Genomic DNA, 27,345 nt, shown 5'->3' on the forward strand with positions numbered 1-27,345 from the left:
TGAGGCAGGCAAAACATCTGAACATGTGTATAGGGGGTATATATAGGCATATATGTCTGAATATATACCCCTAGACATATATAGGTGTGATAGTAGCAGAAATATATTACTGTAAATGATTTCATTAGCGCACGCATTTATTTCTGCTACTATCACACCTATATATGTCTAGGGGTATATATTCAGACATATATGTCTATATATACCCCCTATACACATATTCAGATGTCATGTCTGACATCAAACATGTCCTCAAAAAAGCACTGGCAGTGACAGCCCCTGCAGCATTAAAAAATGCTTGCTGGTGAGAAGCCACATACCTGTCCCGAAGCAGAGAAATGATCATTTCTCTATAGCGGTCACCCTGCTATGGAAGGGTTTTGTCACCCTGCCATAGCAGTCACTGTCAGTTAACCCTACACTACACTACGGTCCCCTGACACTTAACACTTTCCCTACAGAAACTAAATTTTTGAAGCTAACTTAAGTGTAAAGGAGCACTCTAACTACACTAGATATCCCTTTCCTCACACTAAAAATAGCTAAATGACACTTTTAACCACTTGCCGACCGCCGCACGACTATCTACGTGGGCGGTCAGCCCCTCACAGGCAAAGTGACGTAGGTCTACGTCGCTCGCCTGTGAGGGTTTAGGGAGCGAGCGCGCGCCGCCGGAGGCGCGCTCCCGCTCCCGCGTGGTCACGGACCCCCCCGCGCGCGTGACCGGCGGACCCGATCGCCGCCGGCCACTCTGCGATCGGCGGGGGAGAGGGAGATAGTCAGGCAGCTTGTGTAAACAAGCTGCCTGTCATTCTCCTCTCTGTATGAGAGCTGATCACATGGATCTACTATGTAGATCCATTGATCACTCTGCATACAGTTGAAGCCACAGCCAATCACAGTTAGAATCACGCCCCTAGGGACACACACAGCCCCTCCCTCTCAAATAAAGTTAACCCCTTCACTACCAGTGCATTTTTACAGTAACAGTGCATATGTATAGCACTGATTACTGTAGAAATGTCACTGGTAACCCCAAAAGTGTCAAAAATGTCAGTCAAGGGTCCGATCTGTCCGCCGCAATGTCGCAGTACCGCAAAAAAAATCGCAGATCGCCGCCATTACGCGTTAAAAAAAAAAACAACAAAAATGACAAAAATCTTTCCCTTTGTTAGTAAACGCAATAACTTTTGCGCAAACCAATCAAAATACGCTTTTTGCGATTTTTTTTACCAAACATAGGTAGCATAAAACAAATTGGCCGAAAATATTAAAAAATTTTGATTTTTACATTTTTTTTTGGGGGAATTTCATATAAAAAAAAGGGAAAAATATTGCTATTTTTGCAAAATTTACGCTCTTTTTTTGTTTATAGCGCGTGATCAAAAAATCGCACAGGTGATCAAATACCACCAAAAGAAAGCTCTGTTTGTGGGAAAAAAAGGACGCCAAATTCGTTTCGGTACAGCGTCGCACGACCGCGCAATTGTCCGTTAAAGTCACGCAGTGCCGAATCGCAAAATGCCCTCTGGTCGTTTAGCAGCCAAATCCTCCGGGGCTTAAGTGGTTAAAGTAAAATTAACAGAACTGCTTCCACTCTCTTCCATGTCCAGTATAACAATGCTGGGAATATGGCGGGGGCGATCTTATATACTGGGGGGCGTATTCACTAATGATTGGTCTAGGGACCCCCTAGTCACTCCAATCACATTCCTAGCATTCTCCTGCCCCCTCAATTGGCTTTTGCTAATGGTTCTGGTCCAATCACGGGCTTTTAAAGCCCATTTCCTGAAGCATTGCATTTTGGGCGGTTCTGGTTGCCGAATTCCGAACTTTTTGGGCAAAAAGTTCTAAATTCGGCCGAACCTCGAACACCCAATGTTCGGGCCGAACCGATGGTGGACCCGAACCGTTCGATCATCCCTACTCATCACCTGTCCAATACAGTCCCAACAGTGAAGCATGGTGGTGGCAGCATCATGCTGTGGGGGTGTTTTTCAGCTGCAGGGACAGGACGACTGGTTGCAATCGAGGGAAAGATGAATGCGGCCAAGTACAGGGATATCCTGGACAAAAACCTTCTCCGGAGTGCTCTGGACCTCAGACTGGGCCGAAGGTTTACCTTCCAACAAGACAATGACCCTAAGCACACAGCTAAAATAACGAAGGAGTGGCTTCACAACAACTCCATGACTGTTCTTGAATGGCCCAGCCAGAGCCCTGACTTAAACCCAATTGAGCATCTCTGGAGAGACCTAAAAATGGCTGTCCACCAACGTTTACCATCCAACCTGACAGAACTGGAGAGGATCTGCAAGGAGGAATGGCAGAGGATCCCCAAATCCAGGTGTGAAAGACTTGTTGCATCTTTCCCAAAAAGACACCTGGCTGTATTAGATCAAAAGGGGGCTTCTACTAAATACTGAGCAAAGGGTCTGAATACTTAGGACCATGTGATAGTTCAGTTTTTCTTTTTTAATAAATCTGCAACAATGTCAACAATTCTGTGTTTTTCTGTCAGTATGGGGTGCAATGTGTACATTCATGAGGAAGAAGAATGAACTTAAATGATTTTAGCAAATGGCTGCAATATAACAAAGAGTGAAAAATTTAAGGGGGTCTGAATACTTTCCGTACCCACTGTATAAACATTTTGTCAGCATTATTTCTAATTATTATTTACATAGGAAGTCTTTAGTACCATTAACAGGTACTCTGTATTTGTTGTTCTTTTTCATACCTGTAATCATAAGAATTTAAACAATTAAAAAATATTGTTCTCCATTAAAAATTTCTTCATTAAAATAAAGCAGAACTCCAGCTTTTCCTATTATATCCATATTCGTTCTGTCCTGTCCACCTGTGAGCATTGTTCAGCCCACATAGAATGAAAACACAAACAGGGCACAGGAGTTAGAATCAAATTCACCATTTATTAAATATAGCACACTTACAAGTTAAAAACACTTTATCCAGCCTGGTATGGGCCATAGATAGAACAACAAACAGAACATATCTATTCCAACAGCAGCAATGATGTGTGCAGCATTAGAGTGAGCCAGGAAGGCTGACAGACCGACGGCATCTATGGCTGCAAGCAGGGACGGTCCAAGTCGATGTTGGATGTGGGTGGGGCACTGCTGTAATAGATACATGCTATTTACTGTTCCATCTATGGTCCATCCCATGCTGGACACAGAGTTTTTAACCTGTATGTATGCTATATTTAATAAATAGTGAATGTATTATTCTACTAACTCTAGCACCCTGCTTATGTTCTCTTTCATACTATGTAAGCGAATCCTTCCCAGATCAGTCACAGGAGCTGCAGGAGTTTTTGGAACTTTCACCCATCTATCCCATCTCCTACTGGAATTACTTTACACAAATGGAATTATGGACACTTACACTGTGAGGAACATTGCGCAAGTGGTGCACACTGTGTCGGCATACCTGTTTGTGCTGTTTGTTGCATTGTTCAGCGCAGTAGTATTCTGAGCCCAGGCCAGCATGATGACATCCTAGGTCTATGACAGTCTTGGTTCACAGTAAGAAAGTTAAATTACACTGGCCATCATTTAACCTGGAATACTACCGGGGAGAAGCTCCAGATTGAGGGTGAAGGTTGTTTTAATATTATTATTAATGGGTATGTAGGGGCCCTGTCTTAAGCTGGAGTTGAAATTTTGTTGAAATTTAGTGTTGCAGCTAGGCTGTGGTCAGTTGTTACTGTTTCTGTGCACACTGGGTTTCCCCTAGGCTCAGATTGATGCACACTTCTGCCAATTGTCAGGGACTGTCCATTGCAGATACAGCAAGGGAATACAAAAATATGAGCTATGAATTTATATACAGTATGTATTGTCTATCTGGCAAATCACGAGGAGGTTTATTGCTAGTGGTTCATGTTGGGGAAAAGTGACTTTGCATAAAGGGTCTTTGCCTTTGCCTTCTGGGCTGTTCTCAGAAGAGGGGGCAGCATTGGAGATCAGTGCCTCCCTGTTGCCAGGGATTGGCCTTTACTGTAGAATGCCTTGGTCTGTGGCCTGGAAGAGTTTATTCTACCATAATGGAGCATCTGAGCAAGAAGTTTCTGGCTGAAGAGTGTCCTGGAGAACTGGATACAAGCTACTGCTGATGGACATTGTAAGAGGGCCCTGTGTACTTGCTCCATAAGGTATTTATACTGCCTGAATTCCCAACAGTTTGAAAGGTGCAAATAGCTGGTCTCAGCTTAAAGCTTCTTTTTTCATATTAAGTGTTACTAGCAGAAATGCCTGGAGCAAATTTTTGTCACTTTTTGGGTACCCTATGCATTAACCTTGAGTTTTCTGCTTTGACGGTTAAGTGTTAGGGTAACATAAAGTATAAAGGACTACATTTTAATAATGGGTCAAGTGTTATGGGGTAGGTTAGATATTAAGGATTGTTTTAGTGTTCACATTAGTAGTAGCTGTTAAGGTGCTAAGTAAAATGTTAAGTGTGAGGGCCAAGTTTAATGAGCACAATTAAGCCTAGTGGTCATTGTAGAACACCCCCCTTTTTGTGTTTTTTCATGAACTGGCCATAAATGGATCAAAATTCGGCCCATTCAGGAGGGGCCACCAAAATTTTAATCCCTATATGGGCAGACTGGTTGTACACAAGTAGATCTATCAGTCAACTTGTGTACAACCAGCCTGTCAGGTTTTTCCCGAATGATCAGTGCCACTGGCTTTAGCCAACAACACTGATTTTTGTATTCTGATGGCAAGGAAGGCTCCCCACTGTCAGAATACAATACCACAGTGGGAGGAATTGCCCCATCCACTTCGAATGTGTGGAGGAAGGAATCAGATATTTTTTTTTTTTTTCGTTCAACCTGTTGATTGAACAAAAAAAAAAATGATCAATGAATGGGCTGCCTTACACTTGAGAACGCATAGCTTGTTAGATCTGAGAACAAGGAAGTTGGTGCTAACAGTCAACATAATGGTGTAAAACTAAACAATTGAGGGCCAGTTCACACCACAGAAACACAGTCCAAATGCGTTCCAGATGATTTTCTGCTTGCACATTTTTATTGTGTTTCTGGTGCAGTCCAGTGCATTTCCCCCCTCTTTTTTCTTAACTCTAAATAAGGACATGTGTGTTCAAGTGCATTTTTGGTGTGTTTAGGTGCATTTTTGATGCCTTTTACCGCATTCCAATACAGTCCAGCGCAGAAAAAAAGCAGCATGTTCTATTTTTTTTTTCTGTAACTGCAATGAACTGGAACTGACCACACTGATGTGAACTATGCCATTGAAAACCTATTATCCATGCAAGTACTAACATAGACTGCCGAAACCTTCAAAAGCCTTCATTTTGGACATAGGAAAACAGATTTATATGCCTGGCTATTGTTAAACAACATTTTTGTTAAATAACACTTTACATATTACGTTTGAGTATATTTGCAATATTCCCATGTTGATATATTTTGTTTTGCCCATGCTGGTTCATTTTGCAATGTTGGAAATCTAAACACAATTCTAATCTTTTTGTCTCTATACACCACCACAATGGATTTGAAATGAAATAAACACAATGTGCTTTAACTGCAGACTTTCAGCTTTAATTTGAGGGTATTTACATCCAAATCAGGTGAACGGTGTAGAAATTACAACAATTTGTATATGTGCCTCCCACTTTTTAAGGGACCAAAAGTAATGGGACAGATTAACAATCATAAATCAAACATTCACTTTTTAATACTTGGTTGCAAATCCTTTGCAGTTAATTATAGCCTGAAGTCTGGAACACATAAACATCACCAGACGCTGGGTTTCATCCCTGGTGATGCTCTGCCAGGCCTCTACTACAACTGTCTTAGGTTCCTGCTTGTTCTTGGGGCATTTTCCCTTCAGTTTTGTCTTCAGCAAGTGAAATGCATGCTCAATCAGATTTAGGCCAGGTGATTGACTTGGCCATTGCATAACATTCCACTTCTTTCCCTTAAAAAACTCTTTGGTTGCTTTCGCAGTGTGCTTCGGGTTATTGTCCATCTGCACCTTCCAATGAGTTACTGACGCATTTGGCTGAATATGAGCAGATAATATTGCCCGAAACACTTCAGAATGCATCCTGCTGCTTTTGTCAGCAGTCACATCATCAATAAATACAAGAGAACCAGTTCCATTGGCAGCCATACATGCCCACGCCATGACAGTACCACCTTAGCTTAGTGAGGGTTGTGAGCCTGTTCTTCTGACAGTGAGGGATTGAGAGCAATGATATCCCAGCAGAAAATGTACTGAAGGACGCACGATTATACAGCAGCACTAGTGCGAATGTAGGCTGAAAGCAGTTCTAAAGATCCACCTTCAGCATTTTTTTTTGTGAGCTTACCATTGACAGACAAGTTGTTGAATTTTGAAGTATGACGTGGAGAAGAACCCAGGCTTGTGTCTGGACAGTGTGACATGATGTCTAACAAACTTGTTGTCAAGATTGGATTTCCTAGAGCGATTTGGATAGCGAACCAGCCCTTATTGATCTACACATGCTCTGTGACAGCGTGCGTTTATCTATGTACATGCGAAGTGTGCTCATTTATGAGAGTAGATGAGCATAGGGATCTGGTGAGTGGCCATTCCTTACATTACCCCCTGCACTTGGTGGTGGAATAGAGGTGATCCTGTCAGACTGCACGAGTTATCGGTTATCTAGTGGAGTTTAACATCTATTGTTGCCATATAGATTGCACGAATCATTGGCTATCTAGTGGATTTTTTATCTATTTTTGCCTTATATACCCATATAAGTAATTTTTGGTGTTCCATGGTTACACGCTGTGTGCACTAATCATTTAGGATTATCCACCTTCTGTTTTTTTTTGTGACAATTTTACCTTGTTTTGCGCTACTGTATATTTTATATATATTTATTCACATATGACACTACCACCACCATGCTTCACTGATGAGGTGGTATGCTTTGGATCATGAGCAGTTCCTTTCCTTCTCCATACTCTTCTCTTCCAATCACTCTGGTAAAAGTTGATTTTGGTCTCATCTGTCCATAGGATGTTGTTCCAGAACTGTGAAGGCTTTTTTAGATTTTGTTTGGCCTTCCTGTTTTTGAGGCTCACCAATGGTTGACATCTTGTGGTGAACCCTCTGTATTCACTCTGGTAAATTTGTCTCTTGATTGTAGACTTTGACACACATACACCTACCTCCTAGAGAGTGTTCTTGATCTGGCCAACTGTTGTGAAGGGTGTTTTCTTCACCAGGGAAAGAATTCTTCGGTCATCCACCACAGTTGTTTTCCGTGGTCTTCCGGGTTTTTTGGTGTTGCTGAGCTCACCAGTGCCTTCTTTCTTTTTAAGGATGTTCCAAACAGTTGATTTGGCCACACCTAATGTTTTTGCTATCTCTCTGATGGGTTTGTTTTGTTTTTTCAGCCTAATGATGGCTTGCTTCACTGATAGCGACAGCTCTTTGGATCTCATATTGAGAGTTGACAGAAACAGATTCCAATGCAAATAGCACATTTGAAATGAACTCTGGACCTTTTATCTGCTCCTTGTAAATGGGATAATGAGGGAATAACACACACCTGGCCATTGAACAGCTGAACAGCCTATTGTCCCATTACTTTTGGTCCCTTAAAAAGTGGGAGGCACATATACAAACTGTTGTAACTGTTGTAATTACACCTTTCACCTGATTTGGATGTAAATACCCTCAAATTAAAGCTGGAAGTCTGCATTTAAAGCACGTCTTGTTTGTTTCATTTCAAATCCATTGTGGTGGTGTATAGAGCCAAAAAGATTAGAATTGTGTTGATGTATTTATGGACCTGACTGTATGTGTATTCTGAGTATAATCCTGATTTATTGTATTAAAAAAAAATTTATTAAATTTTTGTAGATAATATAACAGTTCCTGAGGATGCTCCAGTGTATCGATTCCTATTTCCAGTACCTGCAAGGCATCCAGATGGAGAAGAACTTACGGTAAAAACACTGATATATATTATAAGTCAAGATGATAAACTTATCTCAGGCTTCACAAGCTAGTGGCAGCATGAGATAAGAACCTCATCTCCCTTCATGACCACAGGCTGTCTCCTGCTATTAGTACATTTAAGATTGTCATACATGAATCAAAATTTGGCTGATTCAGCAAGGACCGGCAACATTTTAAAGCACATATAGGCAGGCTGGTTGAACAGAAGTCGATCTACTGATTGGCTTTTGTACAACCAGCTTGTCAGGTTTCTCCTGAACAATCAGTGTCGCCGGCTATAGCCAGCAACACTGAATAGTGTGTTCTGACAGTAGGGAGTGTGTTCTTAGCTGGAATGATTCCCCCATTTGCATTGAACAAGTGGATGGGGGAATTGGGTCTCATTTGTTTCATTGAACCCACTGGTTGAACAAAAAAAACAAACAAACTGGTGTATGGTCGTCAGCTTTAAGCTGGGTATACACTAGTAGAATTTTGTTTGACATTTTTTTGTTGTAAGAACATTGTAAGAAGGTTCATTCTTTTTTTGAATTGTTAGTGGGGTAAAATAGATGTTCAATTTGACCACAGTAATAAAAAGAAATTAAGGAGCAGAACATAAATTTGTCACAGTGCACATAGTTTTGTTTGGGTAAAGTCCATTCATTCTAAAATTGAATGTTAAAAGCAAAGGAAATCTTGAGCTACACTCACCAGCCACTCTTTTAGGTACACCTTGCTAGTACCAGTTTGGACCTCTTTTTGCCTTCAGAACTACCTTAGTTGTTTGCGGTATAGATTCAACAAGGTGTTGGAAATATTCTTCTGAAATTTTGGTCCATATTCACATGATAACATCATGCAATTGCTGCAAATTTGTCAGCTGCACATCCATGATGCGATTTTCCCATTCCACCACATCCCAAAGGTGCTCTATTGGATTGAGATCTGGTGACTGTGAAGGCCGTTTGAGTACAATGAACTCAGTGTCATATTCAAGAAACCAGTTTGAGATGATTAAACAGTAAAGTTAGTCCAATTTTTTTTTTTTTTTTTATAATGTGAAACATAATGTTATGCCAAGTAAATAGATACCCAACATGTCATGCTTCAAAATTGCGCACGCTCGTGTAATGGCGACAAACATTGGTACTTAAAAATCTCCATAGGCGACGCTTTAAAAATTTCTACAGGTTACAAAGTTAGAGTTACAGAGGAGGTCTAGGGCTAGAACTATTGCTCTCACTCTAATGACCACAGCAATATCTCACATTTAACACTGTTTACATATGTGGGCGAAACTTGCATATGTGTTCACTTCTGCGACGAGCTCGGAGGGACGGGGCACTTTAAATTATTTTTTATTATTTATTTTACCTTTTATTTTTACACTGGCCCTTTAAACCTTTTTTTTTTACATTTTGATCAGTTTTATTCCTATTACAAGGAATGTAAACAACCCTTGTAATAGAAATAAGCAGCCCCCCCAAAATCCATACCAGACCTTTATCCAAGCATGCAGCCCAGCAGGTCAGGAAAAGCGGAGATGAGCAATTGCCCCCCCTCCTGACCAGGCCACATGCCCTCAAAATGGGGCATGTGACAACCCAGCCCCAAAGCACCTTGTCCCTTGCTGGTGGTTTTGGGGGTCTATGGGCAGGGGGCTTATCAGAATCTGGAAGCTCCTTTAACAAGAGGGCCCCCAGATCCCGCCCCCCATGTAAATGAGTATGGGGTACATAGTATCTCTACCGATTAACCAAAAATGTGTAAACAGTGAGTAAAGACACAACACGAGTTTTTGGCAATTCATTTTTAAAAAATAAAATAAAAATACCCACAGTAGATCTATTTGTAGATCTATTGTCAATCACAAAGCCCGCCACACAGCTGGACCCGAAAAAAAAACCCAGTCCCCTTAAAGCCTTCTGCTGTCTGCCTGCTTCGCTGTTTGACATTCCTTAAATAACTAAGGGGGAGTCACCAGATGACGTAATTGTGTGAACTTGCCCCCTTGTGACATCTTTGACCCAGCATGCCCTGGTCAATGATGTCATGATGGGGCTGGACCACCTAGTGACATCAATAGGTGGCCCCGTCCCTTACCTATTTAAGAACTGTCAGAGGGTGGAGCAGACAGACGGCAGAAGCCTTCAATGAGACCAGAGGTTTTTCGGGTCTGGAGCTGCAGCAGGTGTCGTGATTGATGTTGGATCTAATTCGGGGGGTATTTTTTATTTATTTTTTAATCTTTTAATAAAGAAATTGTCAAAAACCCATGTTGTGTCTTTACTCTCGTTTTACACTTTTTTTGGTGAATGCGTAGGGGTATGAGTATGTACCCCATACTCATTCACATAGGGGGGACCAGGATCTGAGTGTCACCATGTTAAAGGGGGCTTCCATATTCTGATAAACCCCCCATCCGTAGATCCCCACAACCACTGGCCAGGTTTGTTGTGGCATGGTTCAGGTGAGGGGCTGCTTTTTCTTTGCCGCCATGCTTTTGTTTACATTTTAACTGATGAGTTATCATTTATTAAGGACGCAATGAATGGCTTCCCACCTGGCTCCTTAACAACCAGCTATTCTTCATACAGAATTTGAATCGGTCGATCATATTTCGACCGATCTGAATTTGAATCATTCCGAAAATGTGGAATTCATTAGAAAACTTATATAGGAAAAGAAATTAAATGAATTTCAACTAAATTCATTACTATTTCATCCGGATAACCAAAAATTCATCCAAATTTATATTCAGACCAAAACAAATTGCACATGTCTATCTTGAACTGCTTTCACGCAGCATTCAATTGTATTAAGAATCTTTTTGTGAATTTCCTAGGGCTTGACAAACAATAAGGTGCACTCTGAGGGATTTCCATGTATATTCTATATATATGTAAAAAAAATTGCCTACCACATACATTTTTTCAAACAACAAACCTCATGACAGTAGGAAGGACAAGCATATAGCTGGAAGGGTTTCATTAATTTACAGGCAAATATCAGGAAATATTACAACAACCTTCAGTAATTTCACCACTAGAGGAGAGCGGCTAGCTGGTCCCTCTGTGCCCGCCCCAGGTGTATATGACAGATATACGCCCCTGACATATCTGTTTACCATTAGACTGTGATATACAATGTGTTGGCCCTGAGGAAGCTTATAGCAAAACGTGTCGACCAAAAATCAAGATAACATTTGTTATCTACTGTTTCAAATGTACAAGTGTACACAGTGATATCTATGTTACTCAGGTTTTGTTTTAACAGTTCCCATTCATTGTTTGGGCGTATATTGTGATTTTAATATATGTTTAATTAAATATATATTTTTTATTTATCCTTGTCTCATGTAGTGCCATTAAAGTCCACCATAACAGGACTATGTCTTGCAAAATTTACTAGTAATCTGAATTGTGAACTTGCATTAAATGCACATGATAAATGCTACATTGTGGATTTAAGGAAAAAAAAAACTATATTGAGATTAGTAAAACAGCGTACTGTGATTGTGCACATCCCCTAAATCTGACATATGCACATACAAGTAAAATGTATCATATTTGGATGATAATTGATAATTCCAGATACATTACCTACATTTTTTATATAACCGGACTTTTACGCTTAAACAATTTGCTATACTATATGTACTTTAAAGACCCTGCCGGGCACATGGAAGTAGGTTCATGTGCTGCAAATGCAAACCCTGAACCTACTGTATTTAGCTGAATGTACACTGATATATAATGTGTTCAGCGTTCCAAGTTTGTTGTGCATATTGAGCATTGAAATAAAGCTGTACTTGCACCTTTTCTTGAATTCGAATGCATGCAATTTTAAAAAAAATAAAAATAAAAGTGTATATATACAGTATCTCACAAAAGTGAGTACACCCCTCACATTTTTGTAAATATTGTATTATATCTTTTCATGTGACAACATTGAAGAAATTACACTTTGCTACAATGTAAAGTAGTGAGTGTACAGCTTGTATAACAGTGTAAATTTGCTGTCCCCTCAAAAAAACTCAACACACAGCCATTAATGTCTAAACTGCTGGCAACAAAAGTGAGTACCCCCCTATGTGAAAATGTCCAAATTAGGCCCCGACCGGCCATTTTCCCTCCCTGGTTTCATGTGACTTGCTAGTGCTACAAGGTCTCAGGTGTGAATTAGGGAGCAGGTGTGTTACATTTAGTGTTATCGCTCTCACTCTTTCATACTGGTCACTGGAAGTTTAACATGGTACCTCATGGCAAAGAACTCTCTGAGGATCTGAAAAAAAGAATTGTTGCTCTACATAAAGATGGCTTAGGCGAAGATTGCCAAGACCCTGAAACTAAGCTGCAGCACGGTAGCCAATACCATACAGCAGTTTAATAGGACAGGTTCCATTCAGAATAGGTCTCGCCATGGTCGACCAAAGAAATTGAGTGCACGTGCTCAGCGTTATATCCAGAAGTTGTCTTTGGTAAATAGATGTATGAGTGCTGGGGGGGGGGGGTCAGCCTGTCAGTGCTCAGACAATACGGCACACACTGCATCAAATTGGTCTGTATGGCTGTCATCCCAGAAGGAAGCCTCTTCTAAAGATGATGCACAAAAAAGCCCGCAAACAGTTTGCTGAAGACAAGTAGACTAAGGACATGGATTACTGGTACCATGTCCTGTGGTCTGATGAGACCAAGATAAACTTATTTGGTTCAGATGGTGTCAAGCGTGTGTGGTGGCAACCAGGTGAGGGTACAAAGACAATTGTGTCTTGCCTATAGACAAGCATGGTGGTGGAAGTGTCATGGACTGGGGCTGCATGAGTGCTTCCGGCACTGGGGAGCTACAGTTCAATGAGGGAACCATGATTGCCAACATATACTGTGACATATTGAAGCAGAGCATGATCCCCTCGCTTCGGAGTCTGGGCTACAGGGCAGTATTTCAACATGATAATATCCCCAAACACAGCTCCAAGATGACCACTGCCTTGCTGAAGAAGCTGAGGGTAAAGGTGATGGAGTGACCAGGCATGTCTCCAGACCTAAACCCTATAGAGCATCTGTGGGGCATCCTCAAACAGAAGGTGGAGAAGCGCAAGGTTTCACTCATTCACCAGCTCCATGATGTCATCATGGAGGAGCGGAAGAGGGCTCCAGTGGAAACCTGTGAAGCTCTGATGAACTCCATGCCCAAGAGGGTTAAGGCAGTGCTGGAAAATAATAGTGACCACACAAAATATTGACACTTTGGGCCCTATTTGGACATTTCCACTTAGGGGTGTACTCACTTTTGTTGCCAGTGGTCTAGACATTATTGGCTGTGTGTTGGGTTATTTTGAGGGGGCAGCAAATTTACACTGTTATACAAGCTGTACGTTCACTACTTTACATTGTAGCAAAGTGTCATTTCTTCAGTGTTGTCACATGAAAAGATATAATAAAATATTTACAAAAATGTGAGTGGAGTACTCGATTTTGTGAGATACTGTATATATATATATATATATATATATATATATATATATATATATATACCGTATATATATATATATACTGTATATATTTAGCTGGCTAAAGTTTTGAATGTTCATACACCAAGCAAAGCAGCAGGTTTTGAAACCTATATACCTACTGTCATAGGGAAAAAACCATCAACATATGTACGGGTATTTACCATTTGAATCTCCATTTTAAGCAGCATATGGAATCTTATACACTGTGTCGTATATGAACATCTTAACAAGTACAATACCCTCTGAATACACTTTTCTGGTGCTTTTTGTTCATTAGGTTTTGTGTTTTACAAGCATCTTTTGATAAAAATGTTGGCTAACATTTATGTTAGCCATCTGAGTCACCGCTTTACCCACCCACTATAGCATTTTTTAATCTTTGCAACTGATGTGTAAAATGTTTGCAAGTAATTTGATTATTTACAGTTTGCTGTTTTTGTTTATTGTCTAACAGTATAAAGTGGTTTCCCAATCATCTCGGCCAAAAGATGGAATTTTTTTTGATGTAGATCCTGCTGTTGGATCTGTTTACATTAATGCTTCTGTACCCCCAGATTTTGATGCGGGATATGAGGTAACTCTAATCACAGATTTTATGTTAAATTAATGCCGGTCAAATAAAATACCCAGTTATGATGTGAAATGTATCTATTACCTGTGAATTCCAAGACTTTGTATTTAAAATCACTTACAGTTTCCCTTTCCCTTCTGAGTGCCCATACAGGGCAACACATTACTATTTGACCACTGAATGAAGAAGATCAATTAGTTACAACAGTGCAACACACTCCCATTTCTCAGTCACAACTACATTACAATTACACATCATGTAGTAATTACTGAGTAGGCCAGGTGTGTTTTTCTGATTTTCTACCCCATTCTCTATATTACCACTCTCCAGCCAGGTATTTCATGGAATTTCCTAAATGACTACAGTTCATCTTTATAATCTGTTCATAGCTATTCTAAATGATTTTCTTTAAATATTGCTGGCTGGAGGGTATAACACATCTCATATTAATATTGGCCATGCACATCAATTTACTTGCAATTTCAAGCACCTTCAAGCAACTTTCAATTTCAATAAAAATCAAATAGATCAAAGCAATATTTAGATGTTTTCATGTTTTCATGTTTGACTATTTGATAAGTTTTGCGATTGACCGCTGTTGGAATTTCCTGACAATTGTTTTATTTGTGTGGCTTCATGGGATCCATCCTTTACTCAACAGTTGTTTGGAGCTGAGACAAGCTCCTTCCCTGGCCTGCACAGTGGTGGACACAAGATTGCTTTCCCTTGTAGCCTGAGCAGCACATATTTTCCATTACCAGATCACAGTATTAGTCTCTACTAGGGATGAGCTTCGAGTTACGTTCAACTCGAACATCGGGTGTTTGTTCATTCGCAGAACAACAAACAAACGTGGTCGTTCGCGGGAAATTCACCTGCCATAATGCAATGCTTGTGATTGGCCAAAGCATGCACCTTGACATGTAAGCTTTGACCAATCACAGCACACACAGGGTGCCTTTAGCCAATCATGGTTCAGGGGCTAATTCCACACCCCACACTATTTAAGGCTGCTGCTTACACGAAAGCTGTTGTAGTGTGTTAGAGGACAAAATAGGAGTGAGATTAGGCAGGTAGTTAGTGGATTGTAATAGTAATCGATCAGCCAGTGTAGTGTACTGTATATATATATATATATATATATATATATATATATATATATATATATATATATATATATATATATACATATATATATATTCAAATCAGCTATTGCAGGATATATCAGATCGTGGAGTATATATATTTATCAGTTATTGCATGATATATATCAGTTATTGCAGCATATATATTTACCAGTTATTGCAGGATGTATATTTATCAGTTATTGCAAGATATATATCAGATAGTTCAGTATATATATTTATCAGTTATTGCAGGATATATATCAATCAGTGCAGTGTAATGTATGGCTGGTTCTTATGTTACACAGTGTACTGTAGTCAGTTTTGTGCTGTGCCGTGATTGTAGTCGGACTTGTATACAACACATCTGTGTCACCTTACTTATACACTTTTTTATTTCATTGATATATAAATATATATATTGCTTTTCAATTTCTTTCTTTTTTTTTGCAGCATCAGGTTCTTTTGCTGCAATATTAGTTCTCCCCCTTCTTTGTAGCAGGTGCTACTGCGTCCTTGCCCACCAGCACTGATAATATTAATGGCATAATTGCTACCCCCCTTGTACATCTCAGGCACTATTCCTTCTGCTCCAGACGTGGGTTTTTTTGTTGTTGGCGCACCAGCGCTAATAAAATTAAGTGCATACTTGCTGCCCCGTTGTGCATCTCAGGCGCTATTCCTTCTGCTCCACACGTGGGTGTTTTCGTTGTTGGCGCACCAGCACTAATAATATTAAGGGCACAATTGCTGTACCCCCTTGTGCATCTCAGGCGCAGTTCCTTCTGCTCCACACATAGGTGTTTTTGTTGTTGGTGCACCAGCACTAATAATATGAAGGGCACAATTGCTGTACCCCCTTGTGCATCTCAGGCGCTATTCTTTCTTCTCCACACGTGGGTGTTTTTGTTGTTGGTGCAACAGCACTAATAATATTAAGGGCACAATTGCTGTACCCCCTTGTGCATCTCAGGCGCTATTCTTTCTTCTCCACACGTGGGTGTTTTTGTTGTTGGTGCACCAGCACTAATAATATTAAGGGCACAATTGCTTCCCCCCTTGTGCATCTCAGGAGCTATTCCTTCTGCTCCAGACGTGGGTTTTTTTGTTGTTAGCGCACCAGCACTAATAATATTAACCACTTTAAGACCGGAGCATTTTCCTTCTTAATGACCAGGCCACTTTTTTCAACTTGACACTGCGTGACTTTAACTGACAATTGCACGGTCATGCAATGCTGTACCCAAACAAAATTTACGTCTTTTTTTCCCACAAACAGAGCTTTCTTTTGGTGGTATTTTATCACCTCTGCGCTTTTTATTTTTTGCGATATTAATAAAAAAAGAGCAAAAGTTTTGCAAAAAAATTACATGTTCTATTTTGTCTTTTAAAAAATATATAATATACTTAATTTTTGTCAGATATTTTGGCCAAAATGTATTTGGCTACATGTCTTTGACAAAAAAAATCTCAATAATTGTATTTTTATTGGTTTGCGCAAAAGTTATAGTGTCTACAAACTATGGTGTAAATACTGGAATTTATGCAGCTTTTACCTTCTGACTACCTATCTCATTTCTTGAAGTGCTAAAATGGCAGGGCAGTACAACCCCCCTCCCCCAATTACCACTTTTTGGAAAGTAGACATCATAAGGAATGTCCTGAGAGGCATGTTGAGCCCATTGGATACTACATTTTTTTGTCACAGGTGTTTGAAAAATTACTAAAAAAAACACATTTTTTTCTTACACAAAGTTGTCATTGAAATGATATATTGCTCACGCATGCCATGGGTATATGTGTAATTACACCCCAAAATATATTTTGCTGCTTCTCCTGAGTACAGGGATACCACATGTGTGAGACTTTTTGGGAGCCTAGCTGTGTATGGGACCCCGAAAGCCAATCACCACCTTCAGAATTTCAAAGGGCGTTAATTTCTAATTGCATTTTCTCACTACCTATCACGGGTTTGGAGGCCCTGAAATGTCAAGATAGCACAACCCTCCCCCCCCCAAATGACCCCATTTTGGAAAGTAGACACCCCAAGATATTTGCTGAGAGGCATGGTGAGTCCATGGAATATTTTATATTTTGCTACAAGTTTTGGGAGAATTAAATAAAAAAAAATGTAACACAAAGTTGTCACTAAAAGATACATTGCTCACACATGCCATGGGTATATGTGGAATGATGCCTCAAAATACATTCTGCTGCTTCTCCTGAGTACAGGGATACCACATGTGTGAGACTTTTTGGGAGCCTAGCTGTGTACGGGACCCCAAAATCCAACCACCACCTTCAGGTTTTCTAATGGCGTAAATTGCTTATTTTACTTCCTCACTACCTGTCACAGTTTCGGAGGCCCTGAAATGTCAAGATAGCACAAAACCCCCACAAATGACCCCATTTTGGAAAGTCGACACCCCAAGATATTTGCTGAGAGGCATGGTGAGTCCATGGAATATTTTATATTTTGCCACAAGTTTTGGGAAAATTACATGTAAAAAAAAAATACATTCTGATGCTTCTCCTGAGTACAGAGATAGCACATGTGTGAGACTTTTTGGGAGCCTAGCTGTGTACGGGACCCCGAAAACCAATCACCACCTTCAGAATTTCAAAGGGCGTAAATTCCACATTTTACTTCTTCACTACCTATCGCAGTTTTGGAGGACCTGAAATGGTAAGCTAGCACAACCCCCCCCCAAATGACCCCATTTTGCAAAGTAGACACTCCAAGCTATTTGCTAAGAGGCATGGTGAGTCCATGGAATATTTTATATTTTGCCACAAGTTTCGGGAAAATTATTTATTTTATTTTTTTTTACACAAAGTTGGCTTTTTCGAAAAGTAGACACCCCAGGGTATTTGTTTAACTTCCTGCCATCCGCGCTACAGCCTATATACGGCTGCAGTGCGGACTTGAATTTTCGGGAGGCCGTTTTTAAACGGCCTCCCAGAAAGACTCTCCCCGCGCGCTCCCGCGAGCGCGCATCGGGGAGAATCTGTGTCGGCCGTGTCCCTTGGACCCACGTGATCAAGCTGTCCAATGAGAGATGATCTCATATGTAAACATATGAGATCATCTCTCATCGCCGGCGCTCCTTCCTCACACAGAGCCTGCAGTGTGAGGAAGGAGGGGGAGCCTCACAGCGCCGGGGACACACAGCAATGTAATCAGGGCACTGATCACCAGTGCCCTGATTACTAAAGGTAAAAAAATACACAAATTGCCCCCCCATCAGTGCCCACAGTGCCCGCCATCAGTGCCCCCCATCAATGCCCACAATCAGTGCCCATAGTGCTGCCAGTCAGTGCCCATCAGTGCTCATCAGTGCTGCCCATCAGTGCTCAGCAGTGCCACCCGTCAGTGTCCATCAGTGCCATCCGCCAGTGCCCATCAGTGCCGCTTATCAGTGCCCATCAGTGCCGCCCGTCAGTGCCGCCTCTCAGTGCCCAGCAGTGCCACCTCTCAGTGCCACCTCTCAGTGCCCAGCAGTGCCGCCTATCAGTGCTCATCAGTGCCGCCTATCAGTGCCACCTATCAGTGCCGCCTATCAGTGCCGCCTATCAATGCCGCCTATCAGTGCTCATCAGTGCGGCATATTAGTACCTCCTCATCAGTGCCCATAAGTGCCACCTCATCAGTGCCCATAAGTGCCACCTCATCAGTGCCCATAAGTGCCACCTCATCAGTGCCCATCAGTGCAGCCTATCAGTGCCCATCAGTACCGCCTCATCAGCGCACATCAGTGAAGGAGAAAAATGTATTTTCAAAATTTACTCGCAGAAAATAAGAAAAACTTTTTTTTTTTTCAAAATTTTCTGTCTTTATTCTATTTTTTTGTAAAAAATAAAAAACCAAGAGATGATTAAATACCACCAAAAGAAAGCTCTATTTGTGTGAAAAAAATGATAAAAATTTCATATGGGTACAGTGTAGCATGACCGCGCAATTGTCAGTCAAAGTGTGAGAGCACTGAAAGCTGAAAATTGGCCTGGATGGGAAGGGTGTTTAAGTGCACAGTAGGCAAGTGGTTAAGATGCATGGTGAGGATTTTGCAGCTCTCATTTATTTTGGAAAATGAAGAAAATAAAGGAAAATGCATTTATTTTTCTCTTTTTTTCAATTTCAAAACTTTGTGACAAAAAGTGAGATCTGCAAAACACTCAACATGCCTCTCTACAAATAGCTTAGGGCGTCTACTTTCCGAAAAGGGGTCATTTGGGGGAGGGGGTTCTGCTTTCTTGGCATTTCATGGCCTCTGAAACTGTGATAGGTAGTGAGGAGTGAAATCAACAATTTATGCCCTTAGAAAGCCTGAAGGCGGTGATTGGATTTCGGGGTCCTGTATGCAGCTAGACTGCCAAAAAGTCTTACACATGGGGTATCCCCATACTCAGGAGAAGCAGCAGAATGTATTTTGGGTGTCATTTCACATATACCCATGGCATGTGTGAGCAATATATAATTTAGTGACAACTTTGTGTAAAAAAACAAAACAAAAAAAAAAAAAAAAAACAAATTGTAATTTTCCTGAAACTTAGGGCAAAATATAAAATACTCCATGGACTCAATATGCCTCTCAGCAAATAGCTGTGGGTGTCTACTTTTCAAAAAGGGGTCATTTGGGGGGTGTTTGAACTGTCCTGGCATTTTATGCTCAATCTTAGCCACTCCTCTAATCAATTGAAGACCAAGCCTTTTCTGTGACTTATTGTTTAAATGAAAAAAAAAAATTACTAGAATATTACTTTGAACCCCCAAACATTATATATTTTTTTAAAGCAGAGGCACTACAGAACAAAATGGTGGATGTTACAATTTTTTTCGTCACACAGTATTTGCGCACAGATTTCCCAAACTCAATTTTTGTGAAAAAAAAAACATTTTTTTTTTTAAATTTAATGCACAAATACACTATATAATTCTGATTTGTTAGGTAAAATTTAAAATATTATCTTATGCCGAGTACATAGCTACTGAACATGACATGCTTTAAAATTGCACACGCCCGTGCAGCGGCAAATACGTACATTTTTAAAAGCCTTTAAAAGTCTTTACGGGTTTACCACTTTGGACTTACAGAGGAGGTTTACTGCAAGAATTACTGCCCTCAACCTGGCGTTTGCGGTGATACCTCACATGCATGCTTCAATTGCTGTTTACATATGACACTAGACCGACGCTTGCGTGCACCTTTGGCTTTTTTATGTTATTTTGACCCCTTCCCTTTCATTTTTTTTTTTTATAATTTTTATTGTTATCACATTGAATTTAAATATCCCCTTTGATAGCAATCTGTAGTGACATGTACTCTTTTTTTTTTTAAAAAAATGGGGTCTTTTAGACTCTAGATCTCCCCTCTGACCTTAAAGCATCTGACCACACCAAGATTGGTGTGATAAGATGCTTTCCCAATTTGCCAATGGCGCTGTTTATTTCTGGCAAAACAGAAGTCATGAAATGCTCATAGCTTCCGGTATCTTAGGTCATAGAGATGATTGGAGCCATTCTCGTCTCCAATCAGCTCTATGGTTTGATAACTGAACCACCGGCTGCACTCTCTGGTTACCCGGTGGGACAGGAGAGCCCGAGTAAAACCGCGGAAGGCGGAGGGAGGGTGGGGAGTCCCCTCCCACTGCTTGTAAAAGCAGTCTAGCGGCTAATTATCTGCTAGGATCGCTTTTACATGTAAGCCGACTGCTGGCTGTAAAAAAAATAATACCAAGATGATGCCTAAATCTGCAGGCATCATCCTGGTATAACCACTCAAAGTCCAGCAATATACCAGTACATTGCTGGTCCTTGTTTGGCATATATTGTAGGTTTTTTTTTTTTTCATGCAGCTTGTGGGTTGAACAAAAAAAGCAAACCTAACAGATTCCTTCATCCACATCGATCAATGTGGATGAAGAAATCTCCAGCAGAAAATGTGTAGTATACCCGTCATTAGCCGCCCAAAACATTCAACCCACTTTCTAATGATAAGTATACATGACAAACGCCATGTATACCTAATTTTTTTTTCAACTGCGGTGGTGAAATCACCTCCTACAGTGCTGCCATCATAGATTTCCATATATGCTTAGCGCAAACGCTGTTTGTGTCAGAATATATAAAATCAGTGTGGCAGCTGATGAGTGTACCTGCAAGGCAAACTGGTTAACAACAGAAAAGAAATAAAACATTACATTGGTACCTGAAAAGTAAAAAATGGTTACCAATGAAATACAGTAACAAAGTACAGTAAAAGTAGGAGAAGTAGAAGTAGAGAGTAAGAACAGAAAAATAACTCAAACAACAACTATTTTTGGCTTTTTTATTTTATATTTTTTTTTATAATTTATTTGTAACTATTTTGTAATTTTTTTTGTAACTTTTTTTACACTTTTTTTTCTTCATCTGCAACATTCCAGCTTATGGTCTCTCAAAATGACGATAGCCATCAAACATCTTTCGAGACCCTGTGTAAATGTGCCATGCTGTACCTTACCTTAATACTCCACTAGTGTGTGGTAGCGTTGGAAACATTCCCCGATGCAGAGACCAGGTTGGGCAGGACAGGTGGGACAAGAAGTGCGGGTGTCACGCCTAAATCCGAGCTTACGACAGAAACGACATCTTCTTTGGGGGTGTCTTTGGGTAGGGGTACTCGGGGGGACATGTGGAAAATGCCTCTCATGCAGCTGGCTTACTGCATCTGGTAGGGAAAGTGGAGCAGGAGCACCTCCTGGATACAGGTAGGCACTGATGATTAGAGTTGAGCGGACACCTGGATGTCCGTGTTCGACGGGTTCGGCCGAACTTGAAAAAAAGTCCGGGTCCGTGTCCCGGACTTTTTCCGAACTTTACCCGGACACCGAACCCCATTGAAGTCAATGGGGACCCGAACTTTCAGACACTAAAATGGCTCTAAAACACCAATGGAAAGGGCTAGAGTGCTGCAAATGGCAGCCAAACGTAGTTAAGAGCATGGCAAGTGCTCTGCAAACAAATGTGGATAGGGAAATAACTTAAAACAACAAAAAAAACCCCAGAAAAATAAAACAATTTTCTTCATCTGTGAAGGACGAGGCCCATATGGAGTAGGAGGGAAGTTGAGGTGGTGGTGGATGTGGCGGTGTAGGTGGAAGCGGCGGTGGAGGAGGACGAGGTAGCCAACGCTGCTTTTTTTCAGTCATTTTAAATAAGGGTACACCCCAAAAGAGTGAGAAAGATCAAAAATATAACAATGGCTGGGTAAGGTCGGTATCCATCTCTATTCTGCACAAGGTACGGAAAAGTCCTGTGGGATCCATGCCTGGTTCATTTTAATGAACGTGAGCTTGTCCACATTGTCTCTGGAAAAGCGGCTGCCTTGTCTGTGAGAACGCCCCCAGCCGTGCTAAATACACGTTCAGATAATACACTGGCTGCAGGGCATGCCAGCACCTCCAAGGCATAAAGGGCAAGCTCAGGCCATGTGCCCAATTTGGAGACCCAGAAGTTGAAGGGGGCAGACCCGTCATTCACTACATGTAGGCGTGTGCACACATACTGCTCCACCATGTTGGTGAAATGCTGCCTCCTGCTAAGACGTTCCATATGAGCTGCTGGTGCTGCTGTTTGTTGTGGCGTGCTGACAAAGCTTTTCCACATTTCAGCCATGCTAACCCTGCCTTCTGAGGTGCTGGCGGTGCCCTGGTTGCGTTGGCGACCTCTTCCTCCTCCTCCTCTGCCTTGGCCTTGTGCTTCCACTGTGGCCCCGCTGTCAGGTGGGAATGCCAGTAGCGTTGCTTCTACCAGCGTGCGCTTGTACTCGCGCATCTTGCGATCACGCTCCAGTGAGTGAATTAAGGACGGTACGTTGTCCTAGTAACGGGGATCCAGCAGCGTGGCCACCCAGTAATCAGCACAAGTTAGAATGTGGGCAACTCGGCGGTCGTTGTGGAGACACTGCAGCATGTAATCGCTCATGTGTGCCAGGCTGCCCAGAGGCAACGAAAGGCTGTCCTCTGTGGGAGGTGTATCGTCTGTGTCCTCTGTATCCCCCCAGACACGCACCAGTGATGGCCATGAGCTGGCCTGGGTGCCACCCTGCTGTGAACATGGTTCCATCTCCTCCTCCATCTCCTCATCCTCCAGAATTGTGCCCCTGCTGGACAATTGTGTCCCTGGCGTTTGTGTGTGCAGGAACCCACCCTCGGAGCCACTTGCGAATGACTGCCCTGAAAGCCGTGGAAATGTTAACTCTTCCATCATCGCCCAAATCGTTTTTTGAAGGAGGCATAGAAGTGGGATAGTTAAGCTGACAACGGCATCATCGGCACTGGCCATGTTGGTGGAGTACTCAAAACAGCACAACAAGGCACACAGGTCTCGCATGGAGGCCCAGTTATTGGTGGTGAAGTGGTGCTGTTCCGCAGAGCGACTCACGCGTGCGTGCTGCAGCTGAAACTCCACTATGGCCTGCTGCTGCTCGCACAGTCTTTCCAGCATGTGCAAGGTGGAGTTCCACCTTGTGGTCACGTCACATATGAGGCGGTGAGCGGGAAGGCCGAAGTTACGCTGCAGCGCTGACTGGCGAGCAGCAGCAGGGTGAGAGCGTCGAAAGTGCGCACAGATGGCCCGCACTTTCTGCAGCAGCTCTGACATATCGGGGTAATTTTTAAGGAACCTCTGCACCACCAAATTCAAAACATGCGCCAGGCAAGGGATGTGCATCAAACCGGCTAGGCCCAGAGCTGCTATGAGATTTCGCCCGTTATCGCACACCACCAGGCTGGGCTTGAGGCTCGCTGGCAGCAACCACTCATTTGTCTGCTGTTCCATGCTCCTCCACAACTCCTGCTCGGTGTGTGGTTTTTCCCCCAAACAGGCAAGTTTTAAAACTGCCTGCTGTCGTTTTCCCCTGGCTGTGCTGAAGTTGGTGGTGAAGGTGTTACGCTGACCGGATGAGGAGGCAGTAGAGGATGAGAAAGCGGAGTAGGAGGAGTTAGGAACAGGAGGCAAACTGAAGCGCCCTGCAATCCTCAGTGGTGGAAGGACATGCACCAACTTGCTATCCGCCTCAGGCCCATCCGCCACTGCATTTACCCAGTGTGCCGTTAGGGAGATATAACGCCCCTGACCGTGCTTACTGGTCCACGTATCGGTAGATAGGTGGACCTTGGCACAGATGGCATTGCGCAGTGCACATCTGATTTTTTCCCCCACTTGGTTTTGCAGGGAAGGGATGGCTTGTCTGGAAAAGTAGTGGCGGCTGGGCACGACGTACTGTGGGACAGCCACCGACATAAGGCTTTTAAAACTGTGCGTCTCCACCAGAAGGAATGACAGCATTTCAAAGGCCAAGAATTTTGAAATGCTGGCATTCAGGGCCAGGGATCGCGGGTGGGTAGGGGGGTACTTCCTCTTCCTCTGAAGTGTTTGGGAGATGGAAAGCTGAACGCTTCCACGGGACATTGTGGAGATGGTTGGTGACTCAGGTGGTGGTGTTGCTGACAGATCGTCTGTTTGCGGGGTGGCAGGTGCCGGTATCACTACAGAGGTGGATGAAGAGGCCGAGACTGCAGCAGAAGAGGAAGCAGGAGGAGCCAGAGACCTTTCTTGGTTTTGAAGGTGTCTACTCCACTGCAGCTCGTGCTTTGCACTTAGATGCCTGATCATGCAGGTTGTGCTCAGGTTGAGAAGGTTTATGCCTCGCTTCAGGCTCTGATTGCACAGGGTGCAAACCACTCGTGTCCTGTCATCAGCACATTTTCTGAAGAACTTCCTCGCTAGAGAACTTCTTTGAGCTGGCTTTGGTGCGCTCGGTCCCTTGCTGCGTTGGGCAGTAGCAGGCGTAGTGTCTTGGGCACGGCCGCTCCGCTTCTGCACCCTGCTCCCTCTTCTGCTGTGCTGGTGGCTCTGTGCGACCGCCGCCTCTTCCTCCAAACTACTCAGGTCACCTGCATGACCTTCATTCCATGTGGGGTGGAGGACCTCATCGTCCTCCACATCATCTTCCACCCAGTCTTTACCCCTGCCCTCCTTGTCGGTCTCCACAATTCTGAGTGCCGCAGCAGTTGGCACCTGCGTTTCGTCATCATCGGAGACGTGCTGCGATGGTCCTTCCATGTACTCATCTTGAGAAAAAGGTGGTTGGGCATCGCTGCACTTAATCTCTTCCACTTCTGGGGCAGGGCTAGGTGGATGGCCCTGGGAAACCCTGCTGACAGTGTCATCAAAAAGAAGAAGAGACTGCTGCATGACTTGGGGCTCAGACTGCTTGCCTGATTTGCAAGGGGGTGAGGTGAAAGATGGTTGGACATCGGCTGCAGGTGCCAACTCTGATCTTTCTGCAGTAAACTGGGTGGGAGACAATGTGAAGGAATTGGAGGCACTGTCAGCAGCAAACCAATCTACTATCGCCTCTACTTGTTCTGGCCTCATCACTTCTAGAGGCGCATGATGCCCTACCAAATACTGATGCAGGTTCTGTCGCCTACTCACACTTGAGGAAGGTGTTTCACTTTTGCGTGTAGCTGGCACAGATCGACCACGTCCTCTCCTTGCAACAGGAGCTCTACCAGCAGCACCATGACCCAGGCCAGGGCCCCTATTTGACGGTCTCCTCATATTTTTGTAATTTATGATCTTGCCCTAGAAAGGTGTTTATTGAATAGCGGAACAAAACAACAACAGTATCGCACGGGTGTATCTCACAGTCAAATATGCACACTATGCCGCAATTTAATTTTTTTTACCCCAAAAGGGTGTTTATTAAATAGCGGAATAGAAAAACAGTATACAAATACAACGGGTGTATCTCACAGTCAAATATGCAAAGTATGCCGCAATTTTATTTTTTTCACCCCAAAAGGGTGTATATTGAATAGCGGAATAGAAAAAAGGATATAAAATGGTGTATCTCACACGTACAAACACAGACTAGGCCCTGATTACAATTTTTTGTACCCTAAAGGGAGGATGAGGAAGAGGAGTAGGAGGAGTTCGGAACAGGAGGCAAACTGAAGCGCCCTGCAATCCTTGGCGGTGGAAGGAGATGCGCCAAACAGATTTAAAAGGTGTATCTCACACGTACCGATACAGACTATGCCGTAATTTAATTTTTTTCACCCCAAAAGGGTGTATATTGAATAGCGGAATAGAAAACATTTTATAAAACGGTGTATCTCACAGACTAGGCCCCGATTACAATTTTATGTACGCTAAAGGGAGGATGAGGATGAGGAAGAGGAGTAGGAGGGGTTTCTGAACAGGAGGCAAACTGAAGCACCCTGCAATCCTCGGCGGTGGAAGGAGATGCGCCAAACAAATTTAAAAGGTGTATCTCACACGTACCGATACAGACTATGCCGTAATTTAATTTTTTACACTCCAAAAGGGTGTATATTGAATAGCGGAATAGGAAAAATTGTATAAAACGGTGTATCTCACACGTACAAACACAGACTAGGCCCCGATTACAATTTTTTGTACCCTAAAGGCAGGATGAGGATGAGGAAGAGGAGTAGGAGGAGTTCGGAACAGGAGGCAAACTGTAGCGCCCTGCAATCCTTGGCGGTGGAAGGAGATGCGCCAAACAAATTTAAAAAGGTGTATCTCACACGTACCGATACAGACTATGCCGTAATTTACTTTTTTTACACTCCAAAAGAGTGTATATTGAATAGCGGAATAGAAAAATTTTATAAAACGGTGTATCTCACACGTACAAACACAGACTAGGCCCCGATTACAATTTTTTGTACCCTTAAGGCAGGATGAGGATGAGGAGTAGGAGGAGTTCGGAACAGGAGGCAAACTGAAGCACCCTGCAATCCTTGGCGGTGGAAGATGCGCCCCAAAAATTGGAAAGGTGTATCTCACACGTACCGATACAGACTATGCCGCAATTTAATTCTTTTTACCCCATAGGGTGTAAATTGAATAGCGGAATAGAAAATATGATATCAAAAGGTGTATCTATCTCACACGTACAAACCCAGACTAGGCCCCGATTACAATTTTTTGTACCCTAAAGGCAGGATGAGGAGTAGGAGGAGTTCGGAACAGGAGGCAAACTGAAGCACCCTGCAATCCTCAGCGGTGGAAGATGCGCCCCAAAAATTTGGAAGGTGTATCTCACACGTACCGATACAGACTATGCTGCAATTTAATTCTTTTTA

At 42.5% G+C, this 27,345-nt stretch overlaps 1 protein-coding gene across 1 annotated transcript in view; it reads left to right on the forward strand.

Moving 5' to 3' along the window:
• Window positions 1-27,345, forward strand: part of LOC309552579 (uncharacterized protein) — a gene marked incomplete at both ends in the record, with an annotated part of 229,609 nt that overhangs the window by 24,637 nt on the left and 177,627 nt on the right. The window contains one exon of the mRNA XM_082253527.1: window positions 7,896-7,981. Coding sequence (XP_082109653.1) covers window positions 7,896-7,981 — 86 coding nt within the window. The remainder of the gene's footprint in view (window positions 1-7,895; window positions 7,982-27,345) is intronic.

Source organism: Pelophylax lessonae, assembly GCF_965119305.1.
Source record: "Pelophylax lessonae genome assembly, chromosome: 4".
Classification (NCBI taxonomy): domain Eukaryota; kingdom Metazoa; phylum Chordata; class Amphibia; order Anura; family Ranidae; genus Pelophylax; species Pelophylax lessonae.